This window comes from Cervus canadensis, chromosome 4, assembly GCF_019320065.1.
Source record: "Cervus canadensis isolate Bull #8, Minnesota chromosome 4, ASM1932006v1, whole genome shotgun sequence".
Lineage (NCBI taxonomy): Eukaryota > Metazoa > Chordata > Mammalia > Artiodactyla > Cervidae > Cervus > Cervus canadensis.
In genome coordinates, this window is record NC_057389.1 from 91,289,597 (window position 1) to 91,305,504 (window position 15,908).

The following is a 15,908-nucleotide window of genomic DNA, read 5'->3' on the forward strand; positions in this document are numbered from 1 at the left end:
AAATTTTTTTGGCCACATGACATGTGGGACCTTAGTTCCCTGAGCAGGGGATCAAACCCATGCCCCCTGAAGTGGAAGCATGGAGTCTTAACTACCAGGCGGCCAGAGAAATCCTAAGCCTGAAATACTAGAAATGCAGATTCTCTGCTGTCGGCCTGAAGAGAAAAAACCACAGTTGGGCCTGGATGTCAAATTTTGTGGCCTCAGGTCAGGGCCTGCCCATCTCTGATTTCCAATTTCTTTATCTGTAAAAGGAGGGGGTTAACTCCTCAGGGTATTTGGAAAAGGTGTCTAGCCCAGTTTAGGGTCAGGCGCTGCACTTTACAAACAACAAACTCATTTCAGAACTCTTACCCAACCCTGTGAAGTGGGGACCCTCGTTAACTACCAACCACAAGATGGATGGGGAAAATGAGACCCGGGGAGGTTAACATGTCCAAAGCGACAAGGACTGGAATTGGTGGAGCTGAGATTCGAACCTGGCTCCAGAGTCCGTGCTCTTAGCTGCGGTGCACATGTAGGAACTCCACGTCTGATTGGTTGAAATGAAATGTTTATTGGCAGGGAACAGACAGCTAGCTGCGCGCTTGGAGATACTTCCAGCCCCTCCCCCGCCCCACTCCGCCCCACTCCGCCCCCGCCCGGCCCCACAAGCCCCGCCCCGGTTCCTCCCCGCCCTTCCCCAGGAGCGGCCCCTCCTCCCGCTTAGGGGCGGGGCCGGCGCGGGATCCGGGTGGCTGCTGGCAGCGGCGGCGGTGGCGTCTGCGACTGCAGGGTCTGGATTGCAACCAGGGCCAGGTCGCAGAGAGTTCGGAGGCAGAACCCTCGCGACCAGCGTACCCCCCCACGCGAAGTGACTCCCTCGGAGGGAGAGCACTCCAGCCCGCGCCTCCGCGTCCCAGCAGGTCTCGGGGGGAATTGGGGCTTAGCGGGGGAGGGCCGGGGGCCTGGGGAACAAAGGCAGGCGGCGGGGGACGCCTCCTCCCTCGCCCCCACCCAGCTGGGCTCATCGGGATCGTTAATGGGGCGCGGGCGGGGCAGACAGCCCAGCTGGGGACAAGAGATGTGACCATATGGTGATGGGAGGAAGCTCGGAGCACCCCAGCACTGGCTGGGGCGCCCCACATCAGGTGACGAGGGGGTCAGGACAGAGCCCTCTGGGGTCCCTTACCTCGTGCCTGGCCTGAGGGAGAGTCACCAGATGGTCAGATAAGAGGTGGGACCGGCTGACAGGTGGGCTGAGGGTGGGGCGGAGTTGGGGCCCCATCCTGGCCGCCCTGCCTAGCATGGGGAAAGCCTTCCTGCCTCTTCCCTTCCCCTCCTCAAACTCGTTCTCCCGGAACACGGGGTGGGGCAGAGGGCTGGGCAGGAAAGGCAGCCGGCTGGGTCCTCCTTTTTAACCTGGATAAGAGCCCCAGGGGGTGGTTGAGAAATGGCTTTGCCAGGGGTGCCTCTCCTGGTTACCCCCTATTCACCCAGGCCTTCTGGGGCCTCCCTGTGAGGCTGAGGGAGCAGCTGTAACAGCTAGGAAAATAGGCCTCTGCAGGGACTGAGGGGGTGCGTGGCCACAGATGAAGCAGCCTTATCTGTGGGGACAGGTTGACAGGAAAGGCCCATCCAGGTGGTCAGGGTGGTGGCTGGGGTGGGTGGTTTCCTTGGATTGGAAGACCATCTTTCTGGCCTCCGTGGCCTGACGCTGGGCTGGGGTGAGTCAGCCTTCCTGGGAGGCAGATGGGCCCAGCCCCTTTGACAAACAGAAGGTGGCAGGACCCATTTGGGGGTAGAGCTGGGCATTAAACCCTGGAGTGTATCCACTGAAAGCCCCCTCCCCATGGGCGTCAGGGAAGGACTTAAAGTTGGCCTGAGTAGGGGCGGGCAGGTGGCTAACACCTGCCAAAGTCAACACACCCAGGCCCTGGGTGGTGGGAGGGGGGGTGGAATCTATCCAGCTGACAGCCCCAGCTCCCCCCAGCTCACACTTGGACCACGCCAGCTGCTCACCCTGAGGCAAAGTCCACATTTGCACCTTGCGAAGGTTCTGGTTCCTCAGCAGACCCTTGCATTTGGCAAACATCCCCATTTTCTAGGCGAGGACACTGAGGCCCCACAAGGGCAAGTGACGCATCCAGGATCACTTGACTTCCAAGTGGCAGAGCCAGGATTTGAGCCCAGGTCCGGTACATGGGCTTCCCAGGTCGCTCTGTGGTAAAGAAACTGCCTGCTGATGAAGGAGACCTGGGGTTGGGAAGATTCCTTGGAGGAAGAAATGGCAACCCACTCTGGTATTCTTGGCTGGAAGATCCTATGGACAGAGGAGCCTGGCAGGCTACCGTCCATGGAGTCGCAGAGTTGGACACGACTTAGCGACTAAAACAACCAGTGTAGACACTGGGGCCATTCCTGGTGTTTTTTTCCCTGCAGGGCTCCAGCTCTCCCCATCCCAGGAGGCTCCCTGCCAAGATGGCATCGGCTGGAGACCCCCCGACAGGCCAGCGAGATGCTGCGGACCAGAACTTCGACTACATGTTCAAGCTGCTGCTCATCGGCAACAGCAGCGTGGGCAAGACGTCCTTCCTGTTCCGATACGCTGACGACTCCTTCACGCCCGCCTTTGTCAGCACCGTGGGCATCGACTTCAAGGTCAAGACAGTCTACCGCCACGACAAGAGGATCAAGCTGCAGATCTGGGTGGGCCAGCTGTCTGGCGGCTGTCTGTGGGTCTGCCGGCCCAGACAGGGGCTGGGGTTCCTCCAGGGAAGCTCAGGCAAGGGTGTAGGGCTGTAGGGAGGGTTCCTGGGTCAGAAACAGTGATCCAGAGTCGGGGAGAGGGCTTGGGGTAGGTGTGAAGAATAGCAGGGGTATTATCCATGAAGTGAATTCATCAGGATGAGGGGGATTTTCCCTGCCCTCTAGAGTCTGAGGGGGAGACAGTACTAAGCCAAGCCGAATTAGAAGATCTGGTGACGAATGGGTAAGAGGATTGGGTACCCTGTTGGGACAGTCCCAGAGGCTCCCACTGAGCTTCTTCAGAGTCATGCTTATGCTCCCAAAGCACCTGCTGGTAATGATTGTCATGGTAATGAGCATCAGACGGTCTGCATCAAGGTGGTACCCTCTGGTCGAGGTGGGTGGTTGTGGTCATGAAGTTGGTTCTTGGAGATGAGGTCAGAGGGGGCTTATAAGTCTTTGAGAGGCCTCCGACCCCTCAGACTGGGAACCCCTCAAGGACAGGGTACATACTCCCTCCATCAGACTAGAGCAGGCCCATATTTCTCCCCATTAAATCGGGGGCTGTGAGGGCAGGTCCATGTCCTGATCATCAGACTGGGGCTGTGAGACTGGGGTGCCCACCTGGAGAGGTAGGGTGGGGAATGGGGTGGCTTCTAGATGCCTGACCCCACTGTGTGCCCAGGACACGGCAGGCCAGGAGCGCTACCGCACCATCACCACCGCCTACTACCGCGGAGCCATGGGCTTCCTGCTCATGTACGACGTTGCCAACCAGGAGTCCTTTGCTGCCGTGCAGGACTGGTGAGTGCTTGCTGACCACTGACCCCCTGACCTTCACCCCCTCTCCCTGACCCTAATCTCTGGCCTAACACAGCCCTCCAACTCCACAGGGCCACGCAGATCAAGACCTACTCCTGGGACAATGCTCAGGTCATCCTCGTGGGGAACAAGTGTGACCTGGAGGATGAGCGTGTCGTGCCCACCGAGGAAGGCCGGAGGCTCGCCGACGACCTTGGTCAGTGCCCGACCTGGGCTACAGGCCCTGGGCCGCCCAGAACCAAACCTCCATCCCTGTGCTTGAGTCCCAGGTCCAACCACAGTCACCAATACTTTGCCTTTTGAAGATCTGCCCAGAAAAATACCTGCATGTATACCAGATGCTACGTTTAATTCCAGAGGATTTACCCACAGATAACCTTTACTGCCCCACTGCCCTGGGAACCCAAACTCAGCAAAACCATTTCTGGGAATTTATCCTACAAACACCTGCACCCATGTGGAAAGTGTGACGGGTGTGTCAAATTACAGCACAGTTAGTAGGAGGGAAAGCTTGGCAGCTTCCCAAGTCTCTCACAGTGGGGGAAGCAGCTACACATAAAATATAGTCACATGGGGGAATACTATGCAGCTGTGAAAAAGGATCAGGCCATTCTTTATGTTTTGCAGTCTGTGGATATATGGGTAACTGGGAAAAGCAAACTACAGAATAGTAGGTATGACTGCTTCTTTTAGTCCAGGGATCAGCAAACATTTTCTTTTTTTGGCTACACAGTGAAGCTTGTGGGATCTTAGTTCCCCAACCAGGGATTGACGCATGCTCCCTGCAGTGGAAGAGAGGGGCCCTAACCACTTGACTGCCAGGGAAGTCCCATGCCAACATTTTCTTAAAAGGCCAAATAGGAAATATTTTCAGTCCTGGGGCCTAACTGCTCAGCTGTGCCTGAAAGCATCCTTGGATAAAATACATCGATAAATGAGTGTGACTGTCTGCCAATAAAACTTTAATTACACAAATAGGCAACAGCACCTGAAACTAACAGGATAACATGATATGATAAATCAGCTATGTACATGCATGCCCAGTCGGTCAGTCATGTCCGACTCTGCGACCCCACATACTGTAGCCCTCCAGGCTCCTCTGTCCATGGAATTTTCCGGGCAAGAATACTGGAGTGGGTTGCCATTTCCTTCTACAGAGGATCTTCCTGACCCAGGGATCGAACTCATGTCTCCTGCCTTAGCAGGCAGATTCTTTACCACTGAGCCACCAAGAAGGCCCAATATACTTAAATTTAGTACTTAAATAAATACTTAAATTAAAAAGAAAATAGGCAACAAGCCAGAAACTGGCCTGCAGCTTGCCAACCCCTGCATTAGTGTTTAAAAAGGGTGAGAATAAGGATGTATATTGATGTTTGCTTAAAGGAACTCTGGAAGGATGCAGAAGGATCTAGTAACCGTGGTGACCTGGGATGCTACCAGGGTTGGAGGGGAACTTTTTCAGCCTACCTTTGTGAATCAGGTGAATGCATTATTGATTCAAAGTTTAAGCTAAAAGAAAATCTTGTCCTAGAGTATTCTAGGCCCTCGCCAGCACTTTCTGTGCAGAGGGAATGTAACCACTGTGGAGGGAGGGTGAGTTACGGACCGAGACTCTGGAGCTAGAATCCCCTCCTGCAGCCCACTAACTGTGTGACCTCGGGCACCTCACCTACCCTCTCTGCTTCCATTGCTCCATCTAGGAAACGGGTAAAAACCTCATCTACCTCATAGGGCTGTTAGATTAAATAAGCAAATCCTGGCCCTGATTGAACATTAACTCAGGTTATTTCTTGATGGCTTTGTGATCTCACACCGGTGACTTTAACTCTCTGGGCCAGCACTTCCTCATGTGTGAAAGGCAGATAATATAATAACAGCCCCACCTGGTTAGGTTGTCAGGAGGGTTCAATGAGTTATGACGCGTGAAGCAGTTCTAACAGAATCCTGCATACGTGTAGGTTGCATCTAAGTGTTAGCTAGCATGATTGTGAAGTGTTGCTGATGTTTGTACCTAAAACCTGAGATTCACTGTCTGACCCTTTGCAGAGAAACTTTGCAGACCCCAGGACCATAACTGTCCCATCTTTCTTTTCCTCTTTTTTCTTGCCATCATTTGTTGGAGAAACCGGGTCTTTGTTCTGTGGAACGTCTCCCGTTTGGGGTTTGACTCTGCTCCTTCATGCTACCATTTTACCTGCTTCTCTGTCCCCTGTGTTTTAGGAACCTGAGCCTGGGTCTCATTTACAGATGTGCTGGCAGTCAGCAGTTGGGGCCCTGCCATAGGCTGGAATACTTGAGGATGCTGCCCACACCTTTTTTGTTGTTGTTGGCTGCAACACACGGGATGGGGGATCTTAGTTCCCTGACCGGGGGTTAAACCCTTGCCCCCTGCCGTGGCCACACAGAGTCTTAACCACTGGAACACCAGGGAGGTCCCCTGCCCACACCTTCTTGTGGAAAACATCTAGTTCCTGGGGGTGAGGGGCAGATTGCCGCTCTGCCATTAAATTTAAAATATCAGACAACAAATTGGGAGATGGATTTGGACCCCAATTTTGTAAGAAAAAAATCCACACATGTGTGCACACATACTCCTACCCACTACAAACCGAACCCCAACAATTATGTATTTTTTTTAAAAGTGGAAAGCTAAATGTCAAAACATCAATAGTAGTTTCTGGATGATAAGATTACATACAACATTTTTAGCTGTCTTGATATTTTTCAGTAGTTTCTCCAAGGAATATTTATAGTCAGAAGAAAAAAGGTGTTTAAAAAAAACAAACTGGGACTTCACTGGTGGTCCAGTAGTTAAGGCTCCGCACTTCAACTGCAGGAGGCGTGGGTTCAATTCCCTGGTTGGGGAATTAAGATCCTGTTGTGTGGGGCAGCCGAAAATTAAGTCTTAAGAAAAGAAGAAAAACTCAGATTATTTGAGGCAGAGATGGACATAATTAATGAAATGCCAAATTTGCCTAGGAAGACAGTGGGGATGACATTGATGATAACCAGGCTCAGAATAGAGATCTATGTTCGTGCCCTGCCCCTGTCACCCACCCATTCATGCATCTATTCATCTGTTCATCCATCCACTCATCCATCCATCTATACATCTATCTATTCACTCATCCATATATCCATCTCTCCATCCATCCATCTATACACTCATCTATACATCCATCCATTCATCCTCCCTTCTACCCATTTATTCATCCATCCATCCACCTGTACATCCATCCATCTAAATATACATTATTCATCCATATATCCCTCGACCCACTCATCCACCCATCCATCTGATCAGGCATTCAGTCAGTAGCTTCTGAGCACTTGCTCTGTGCCAGGCCCTGGGCTGTCGTTGTAGACAAGGCAGATAGACATCCTGCCCTCTTGGTGCGGGTGTTCTAATAGTGGAGACATAGATGGATAATTATACATTTACTAATTACAATGATATTTTTATAGTGCTGCATGATAATGACAAGGGCTAGAATAGAGGCCTGTTTACCCTGTGCTGTGTGTAATACAGTGGACATTTGTCTGAATTTCTGGCCTACCTTGGGAATGGCAGATGGGGACACACTGGGGACCATAGCTCCCAGCAGGTGGAGCCTGGACCAGGGTGCAGGGTGCAGGAAGGACAGTCATGTGCACCCTTATTTGCAGGTTGCTGGGCCACTTCTTGTAGTCCAGGAACTCTGGGCAGGTCCCCAAAGCATTTGTACCACCTCTCACCTTTTGCTAAGTGGATAAACATTTTTTTTTTTTTTATGCTTTGTTGGGTCTCGTTGCAGTGCTGGGTTTTCTCTAGTTGCAGAACATGGGCACAGTAGTTCCAGCACTCAGGCTTAGTTGCCCCGAGGCATGTGGGATCTTAGTTCCCCAATCAGGGATCAAACCTACATCCCCTGCATTGGAAATCAGATTCTTAACCACTGGACCACCAGGGAAGTTCCTAAACATTTTTTTTTTTAAGAGAAAAAGTTATGATGATCCCTGGGATGCTAAAAGTCTATTCAAATCTGCTTCACCCTCCCCCTCCCCAAAAGGAATCAGCCAGCCTGCCCTCCCTCCTGAGGCCCAAGGTGGTACAGGAGAAATGTTTATTATTATTTCAACCAGGCACCCTGAGTGTGTTAATCTGTGTGAATTTACATGAGTGACTTTTCTGCTGTGTGCCTCAAGTTTTCCCATCTGTAAAATGGGCTGTAATAGGATAGGGCATTCCCTAGCAGTCAGGTGGTTAGGGCTCCACCCTTCCACTGTAGGGGGCATGGATCCAATCCCTGATCAGGAAACTAGGATCCCACAAGCTGCATGGCCCAGCTCCCCCCACAAAAAGTATCTACCTCAGACTGAGTGACTGCGCATGCACAGAGCATCCTTAAATGAGTTAATTTACGTAAAGTTCTTAGAAAAGTGCCTGTCACATAGGAGGCATTGCGTAAGCACTGCCTATTATTATTATTACTGTTTTTAGTGCACGCCGTAGGCCAGGAACTGCGTACATTGCATGCTCTCTAAAACTCTGCGAAACCTGTCATTGTCTGACTGACAGAGGTTACAAACTGGGTACCCCTGGGCTGAAGCCAGTCCTGTTTTATTTGTCCTGGAGCCTATGTTCCAGAACATGTGAAATATTTGTCTGTGCTTAAAAGGTCCACATAAATATCGGGCTTCGTGGGCACCCTGGCTATGCCTTCCTGTGCAGCAGAAATTGGATAGAGGACGAGTGCCACTTAACTGGGGTGAGACTTTTTTGCCACCACTGCCTTGTAACAAAGAGATATGCAAGGTAGTCCAGGCAAGCGCTGCGGTCACACGTTTTTATCAGCATCAGCAGCATCGTTGTTCCCATTTTACAGAAGAGCAAACTGAGGCTTAGAAAGACTAAGACTCTCAGTCGAGGTCCCCCAGCTGCACGAAGGTCAGAACTGGGCTTGGAACCCAGGTTCGTGTGATGCCATAGCCCAGGCTCTGACCCCCCAGGGTTTCACAGATCTTCCTATCTTTTTTTTTATAAGCCATTTATTATTTTTAACCCCCCTCCCCCCAACATGTAGGATATTAGTTTCCAAACCAGGGATCAAACCTGTGCCTCCTGCAGTGGAAGCACGGAGTCTTAACCACTGGACCGCCAGGGAATTCCTAGATCTTCCCATCTTATATTCCTCCAGGTTTTGAGTTCTTTGAGGCCAGCGCCAAGGAGAACATCAACGTGAAGCAGGTCTTCGAGCGCCTGGTGGACGTCATCTGCGAGAAGATGAATGAGTCCCTGGAACCCAGCTCTAGCCCTGGCAGCAATGGGAAGGGCCCGGCCTTGGGGGACACCCCAGCCCCACAGCCCAGCAGCTGTCCCTGCTAGAGATGACTCCCCCACCCCACCCCCTCCTGCCTCGGCAGAGACTGTAACTGAGGCATGAGCCACAAGGGCTGTTTCCAAGCTCAGGGCGCCCCCCGCTTCCCATCGGCCGCCCCCACTCCCGCATGGCGTGTTCTCTGGCCATGGCCACCAGCCTGCCCAAGCTGCCCCTGTTTCAGGCTCCAGACCCTGCACTGCGGGCAAGGTCTGGGGTAGGGGCGTGCAGGAACTTGCTGCTTCCTGGCGTTGTCATGGTGATGGTGGGCACGCACACGGCGCGTCCCACTCTGCCTGGTGAAGGGGCAACCGCCATGCCTTCTGGGTTAGAACCACTTATCCGCATCTGTTTCTGAGCTGGGCATTGTTTTTAGTTCGCGTGCTGGCCAGAGATGGTTCTTCTCACTCGCGCAGTTGGGGTGGGGGTGGGGAGCTGGTGGGAGGGATCTCAGAATTCATCCCTGGAGATGTGGAAGGCAGCTCCTTTCTCAGGATCGCCCAGTCTGCCTGTGAACCAGGGTGGTGGTTTTGCATCTCCCAGACCCCTCCCATCTGACCTGCAGATCTTCTGCCTGTGAAAGCAGTATTATAGCGGCTTTTCCCAGAGTGCTCCCTACCCCCACCAGCGGCTTCAGGAACCCCAGAAGTGCCTTCTGAGCTTCCCCAGAATTTGCTCGACGCTGCCACTGTTACAGTTGACCCACTGCATTCCCGATCCAGAATAGAATTCTGGAAACTATGGGCTGCTCCGGGCCAGGCAGAATCATGCATTCCTGCTGAGGACTTTTTACCAGGAGTTAATTCAGAGTTAGAAGCTTAGGCTCTCCTGTCCCGACCTGCCTTCCACGGGCCCTGTTTGGCTGGTAATGTTTTAAGCAAGGTCTTTCCACATCCCATATCCTGCTCGAAAAGGAAATTGAGCAATATACCTGCAGCGTAGCCCGCATTGCCTGGCTGCTCTCCATGTGAAGACATCGGCTCCTCCCACTTGAAAAACCTTGAAGACTCAGCTCTGGCTTCCCGAGCCATGTTATCTCTGGGGTCTAATGATGTTCTCTGCTAATGGAGGAGCCACAGGAAAGAATGCTTTGGCGTTTGGCTGGAGGGGCAGCAGGGAAGGCAGGGCTGGGTAACGGCTGTTGCCACTTGCATTTCCCAGATGCCGCTTGGGAGTAGCAGGCTGAAGGCAGATGGGCGGAGAACCAGTCCCCCTGGTTGATTGAGGCACTAGTGGGGAACCCACCAGGTTGGGTATCCCCAGCTACCAGGGGCTCCTGCTGGGAGGTGATCATTTTGACACCTTCCTGGCCCCATCAGCTCAGTGGCGCTTCCTGCCCACCTGAATCCAACCGTGGTGACACAGTACCTCTTTCTACCCTGGAACACTGATACCCCAGAACTTGACAGACACTGTGAGGACAGCCAAAGTGTCTGATTTGTCCAGTCTCCCAGCCCCTGCTTCCAAAATGATTTTCTGTAGCCTTGAGGATCTCTGCTACTTCCTACCAGGAATGGGGAAGGTCTGGGTCAAGTTTAGCATAATTCTTACCTTTACAGAAGCTGGAGATTAAATTTGTTTCTAGAGGGCCCTGTTCACCCCAAACCAGGGACTGTCCTTAGAGCGTCAAAAGTGGGGATGTTTTTGTACACCAATAAACTAGACTGCGATGAAAAGGACAAGTTCTTGGAAATACACCACATGAGACTTATCAGAAGGTTTGGGGCAGGGGAGTCTAAAATGTTTGTTGCTTTAACATAAAAGAGAAATTAAAGCAGCTAGAAAAAGGCTTCTTAAGACACACCATGGCCTGTCAAGATTCCCTCTGCCTGTCCATTTTCCTTAAACTGCCAGAAAAAAAAATGTTCAGTCAGAGTGTCACTATCCAGGGGACCAGCTGACTTGTGTGATGGCCTGTGTGATAAAAGACAGCTTTGGCTGCATGTTGTACCTGACCTGGCCTAAGATTTCTGTTTACACAAAACTTTTCAGCAGTTCAACTCCAAGTCGCCATTGAGACAGCTGCCACTCTTGAGGGTTCTCTTAAGCCTGGGAATGATGTAGGAGAATGTTTCTTGTTTGGTCTAAAAATGGTGTTAAGTTTTTATCTTATGATGTTTTGGGGGGAGGTTTAACTCCTGACTGTCTGGAAAACAAACTGAGGTCCTCAAAGACCACTGGGAGGGAATGGAGGTTTGTTGAGTTTACAAACAAAAATTAAGCCAAAGGCTGTAGGAAGACAGCTTCCTAGTGCCAGGGAGGCTGGGATCTGGGGAGGTGCCTTGAGGCTGTATCCTGTATCCCGCCGTGCCTTCATATTTTTTGCTTTCAACTTGTCTTTCCAATGTCAGCAGGAAATTGCTATGATTGCCTTTTGGGGTTTGAGGCTATGTTTGTTTTGCTTTTCTCTCTTTGGCTTCTCCGGGGATCATTTTCTTGAGTGTTTCTCTCCCAACTCCTTTGAAAACAAAACAAGGGGTGAAATTTGATCTCAGTGTTGAAGTGCTAATTCCAATAAGTGACTTCTCCTCCATGATCCCAGAACACACCAGGAGAGAGCTCTAGACCGGATAGTTTATATTTCTGGGTGTGGTTCTCCTTGTGTAAGCCATTCTTGGATGTTCATCTTAAAGATGTGCACTTTTCTCGAGAAAATAAAAAATTAAAGCTGTTATGCCCAGATGCTTTGGTTCTTTTCTTTCCATTAGTGAAATGGAGTTTCCAGGAAGAGGGCAGTTGAATCACAGCCAAGTGGAGAGTTGGTCGAGGGCCATGTGTGATGCTGCAGAACCTGAATTAGGACAGGGAGGCTCATGTCTGGGGCTGCCTCTAGTTGGGCTCATCTCTGGTGACCTCCATGGTGGCTCAGATGGTAAAGAATTTTCCTGCAGTGCAGGAGACCTGGGTTTGATCCCTGGGTCGGGAAGATCCCCTGGAGAAGAAAATGGCAACCCACTCCAGTATTCTTGCCTGGAGAATTCCATGAACAGAAGAGCCTGGCCGGCTACAGTCCATGGGGTTGTGAAGAATTGGACACAACCACTAACACTTGTCACTTTCCAGTGGTCTCAGCCTACAGCGGCTTGAATCGGGGCTTCATTTCCTTGCTGGAGATTGAGGCTGGACCTCAACAGCGAGAACAACAAATCCTAACTACTAGACCAGTGGTCAGTGACAAGGCCCTGGCTCTTCTGCTTTGCAGAGAAGAATTTGCACAAAGACAGAAGGTAGTGAAACAAGTGAAGTGTTTATTAGGTGGAAAAAGAGCACAGGTGGACAGATGTGAAACCCTTAGGTGTCGTTTCCAGGGCTCTGAAGAACTCTGACACCACAGTTCTTTATGTCTCAGCACAGAAGGGAATTCAGCAAGGGGCAAAGTGATAGATGTACGCTTCCCAGGGTGGTGCTGGTGGTAAAGAACCTGCCTGCCAGTGTGGGAGACATAAGGGACACAGGTTCGATCCCTGACCTGGGTTTGATCCCTGGTTCAGGAAGATCCCCTGAAGAAGGGCGTGGCAACCCACCCCAGTATTCTTGCTTGGAAAATCCCATGGACAGAGGAGGCTACAGTCTATGGCAGGCTACAGTCCCTAGAGTTGGACATGACTGAATCGACTTAGCATGCATGCAAAGTGATGATAAAAAGTGATTTCTTAGAAAGGGACGCTTATAAGGTTCGCAAGTGGGCAGCGCAATGCTTGCCTGCCCCCGGTACTCACTGAGTTACATTTTTAGTCAGAGGAAGAGAGTGGAAGGGGAGAAAATCTTATTTGTCTTTCTTGAGAGACGTCATGTTTTCCATCATCAGTTCTTCCCCCAGGCAGAGCAGGGCCGTTTACTTGTCCCTCCCTACATGGTCAGGCCAGGACCGTCACAGCACTTTTGAAAAATATTTTCAGGTCTCAGTACAATGAAGTTCTTTCATTTTGAAAAGTCACCTTCCCATAAATGATAGTTTTTTGTGTCCACAGAGCCTGTTTGTGGAGTCATTAACTTGATGACACCACTGGGCAGATCGTAGGTCTTATTTTCTACTGTTGTTTTATTGTTTTGGGGGGCATGGTGCAAGGAATACATCTTAGGGGCCAGATAGCATATTTTGGGGGTTCCTAACTCAATGAGCTCACTGGGCAGGATGTGGGTCTCATGCCACCATTGTTTTATTGCTTTGGCGCATGCCCCATCCTTGTGTTGCTTGGTTTTATTGTTAAGCAAGTTAGCTTGCTTTTATCATTAAGCAAGCCAATCTGACTTTGATGCTAAGCGACCTGTTTTGCTATATAAGTCAGGCAGGCCCACCTTGTTTCAGAATTTTCCCATTACTTTCTTGAGTGATCATTAATCTCATTAATGGGGTTTCCAAGCTAACTTTTTTTTTCCCCGAGCTAACTATTTGATCATCCTCTTTTGTTACTATCAGACACACAGGCGAGATCAGCGTCACGCCCTCGTGGTAGTCTGAATCACTTTTACAGTACATTTCTTCCTGATTTACTTTCGTCAGCCATCTTGCTTTGCCTGGTTCTGAGCCCGGATTTGGTTTATCTTAGGCTCCTCCCAGGGCTTCCCTGATAGCTCAGCTGGTAAAGAATTCGCCTGCAATGCAGAGACCCTGGTTCGATTCCTAGGTTGGGAAGATTCCCTGAAGAAGGGAAGGGCTACCCTACTCCAGTATTCTGGCCTGGAGAATTCCATGGACTGTACAGTCCATGCGGTTGCAAAGAGTCGGACATGATTGAACAACTTTCACTTTCACTTCACTTTCAGGCTCCTCCCAAGTGTGCATGCACATCTCTTGGCCAAGATGGATTTCAGCAAACAGGCCTGTGGGCAGGTTGACATCATGTACTGTAAGGTGACACCCCCTCTCTTTTGACCTCCAAGGAGCCTTTCTGCGCATGTGTAGTCAGGTTCTCCTTAACTTCAAGAATGAGGAATAAATGGTCTTTACTCTCTTATCTGGCTAGGGCCCAGCCTCCTCCATCATCTTGCTTTTACGGAGTTTCTGCTACTGTGAAGTGAAATGTTTCTTGTCATATCAGTGGGGCAAGAAATATCACACCTATCTGTGATTCCGGCCCTCCAAATGTGAATTTCTGAATTCAGAAAGTACTCCCTACAGGAGGAACTTAGTCACAGTCATCAGTGATTACAGTCCTCTGGTGTCAGCTGGGGGGCCCTAAAGGAATTCAAGAGAGAGAAGAATACCTCTGTAAAAATGCAGTATGCTGGCCCTAGGTAGCTGAGATGCATATGAAAGAAATGAATTCAATAATCCCAAACTCTTGCATCTTCCCATACAGGAAAGTAAAGGTCACATAGAAGAGTGCTACACTCCTTAACTTGCTAACTGGTTTTCCTTAACAATAATCTTTAATGTTCAGATTGCCTGCCTCCTTTGTTGCAAACTTCTTTACAGCCTGACTCCCTCTCCCACCTCCTTGGAACCATTTCTCATGGCTACTGAGATGCTGTCTCCTGGGCTCGGAGTCCTAAACATTTCCACCAAATAAAACATTCTCTACTTTCAGCTTGTGATTAATTTTTTAGTCGACACTATTATGGACTTTCTGTACACAGGGGAGAACTTCTTCACCCTGGGGCCCATCTATCTCCTGCCTCAGGACCTCATGGTCACCACCTGGTATAGAGGGTAAGGAGGACGATGCCTCGTGGCTCAACAGTAAAGCCTGTAATGCAAGGTTCAATTCCTGGGTCAGGAATATCCCCTGGAGGGTGGCATGGTAACCCACTCCAGTACTCTTGCCTGGAGAATCCCATAGACTGAGGAGCCTGGTGGGCTACAAATCCGAAGGGTTACAGAGTCGGACACGACTGAAGTGACTGACCATGCATGCAACTGATTCTAGTAAGAAGTTCTGTCCTCCCCATATTGGCAAGACGGCATCAGTGAATACCTGAGTTAGAGCATGTCCTTCCTTTGGTTGGAAGCCTCCATTGCTCCCACCTGACTTAGAGTAAACCCCTACGTCCTCCTCAGGTTCCACAGGGCCCTGCATGCTCTGACCTGTCACCTCACTGTCTTCCCTATCACCTGCCCTGTCACTCTTCCCATTTGCCACCCTCCCCGCCCCAACTTGCTCTGCCCCTTCCTGTTGTTGTTTGAGCACTTTAGGCACAGTCTTGCCCCCGGGCCTTTGCACTGGCTGTTCCCTCTGCCTGAATTCACACGGCTTCCTCACTCACCCTCTCTTTCAGATCTTTACACAAATCTCACCTTCTTGTTGACCCACCTCCCTCCCACCCCCCTGGTGAGTACTGCAACCCCTCCACAAGCATTTATTTATTTATTTATTTTTCGCCTGGCCATGCCAGGCAGCATGTGGGATCTTAATTCCCACACCAGGAATTGAACCTGAACTCCCTGTACTGGAAGCACAAATCTTATCTTGACCACTGGACTGCCAGGAAAGTCTCTCCCCCACCCCCAGCATGTCTTTCTTTTTTAAAATATTTATTTGGCTGTGTTGGGTCTTAGTTGCAGCATGCAGGACCTTTAGTTGCAATATGAAAACTCTTAGTTGCAGCATGTGGGATCTAGTTCCCTGACCAGGGGTTGAATCTGAGCCCCCTGCATTGGGAGAACAGAGTCTTAGCCACTGGATCACAAGGAAGTCCCTCCCCCAGAATTCCTGATGTCCCATTCCCCATGTCCTTCTCCCTACAGGCCCTAGAATCTAAAATACTATTTAATTTACTTGCTTAACTTATGTCTCCTTCACTATAATATCTGCACCTCAGAGGCAGGAATTTTTAAACTTTTTACTTCCACACCCAACTCTTTCCTGTCTGACACAATAAAAAGGAAATATTAGGTCTTTGTGCCTGGTTCTTGGCACAGAGCTCCTAAAACCCTTGGAATTTCTGGAGTGATAAGCATCTTTGTGTACTAATGAGAAGACAGCCTAGGCTGGGGCCCCTAAGTAGCTTCAGGACAGGGCTGATCACCAGAAAGACCAAACCATGATTAGAGATTTG

General features: G+C 50.4%; 1 protein-coding gene across 1 annotated transcript; it reads left to right on the plus strand.

The window, feature by feature from the left end:
* Window positions 1-692: 692 nt before the first annotated feature.
* Window positions 693-11,591, plus strand: RAB3D (RAB3D, member RAS oncogene family). The gene is made up of 5 exons (XM_043466566.1): window positions 693-905; window positions 2,422-2,688; window positions 3,413-3,531; window positions 3,621-3,745; window positions 8,730-11,591. The coding sequence occupies exons 2-5, from the start codon at window positions 2,461-2,463 to the stop codon at window positions 8,915-8,917; spliced, it is 660 nt and encodes a 219-aa protein (XP_043322501.1). The 5' UTR covers window positions 693-905; window positions 2,422-2,460; the 3' UTR covers window positions 8,918-11,591.
* The last annotated feature ends 4,317 nt before the right edge of the window (window positions 11,592-15,908 follow it).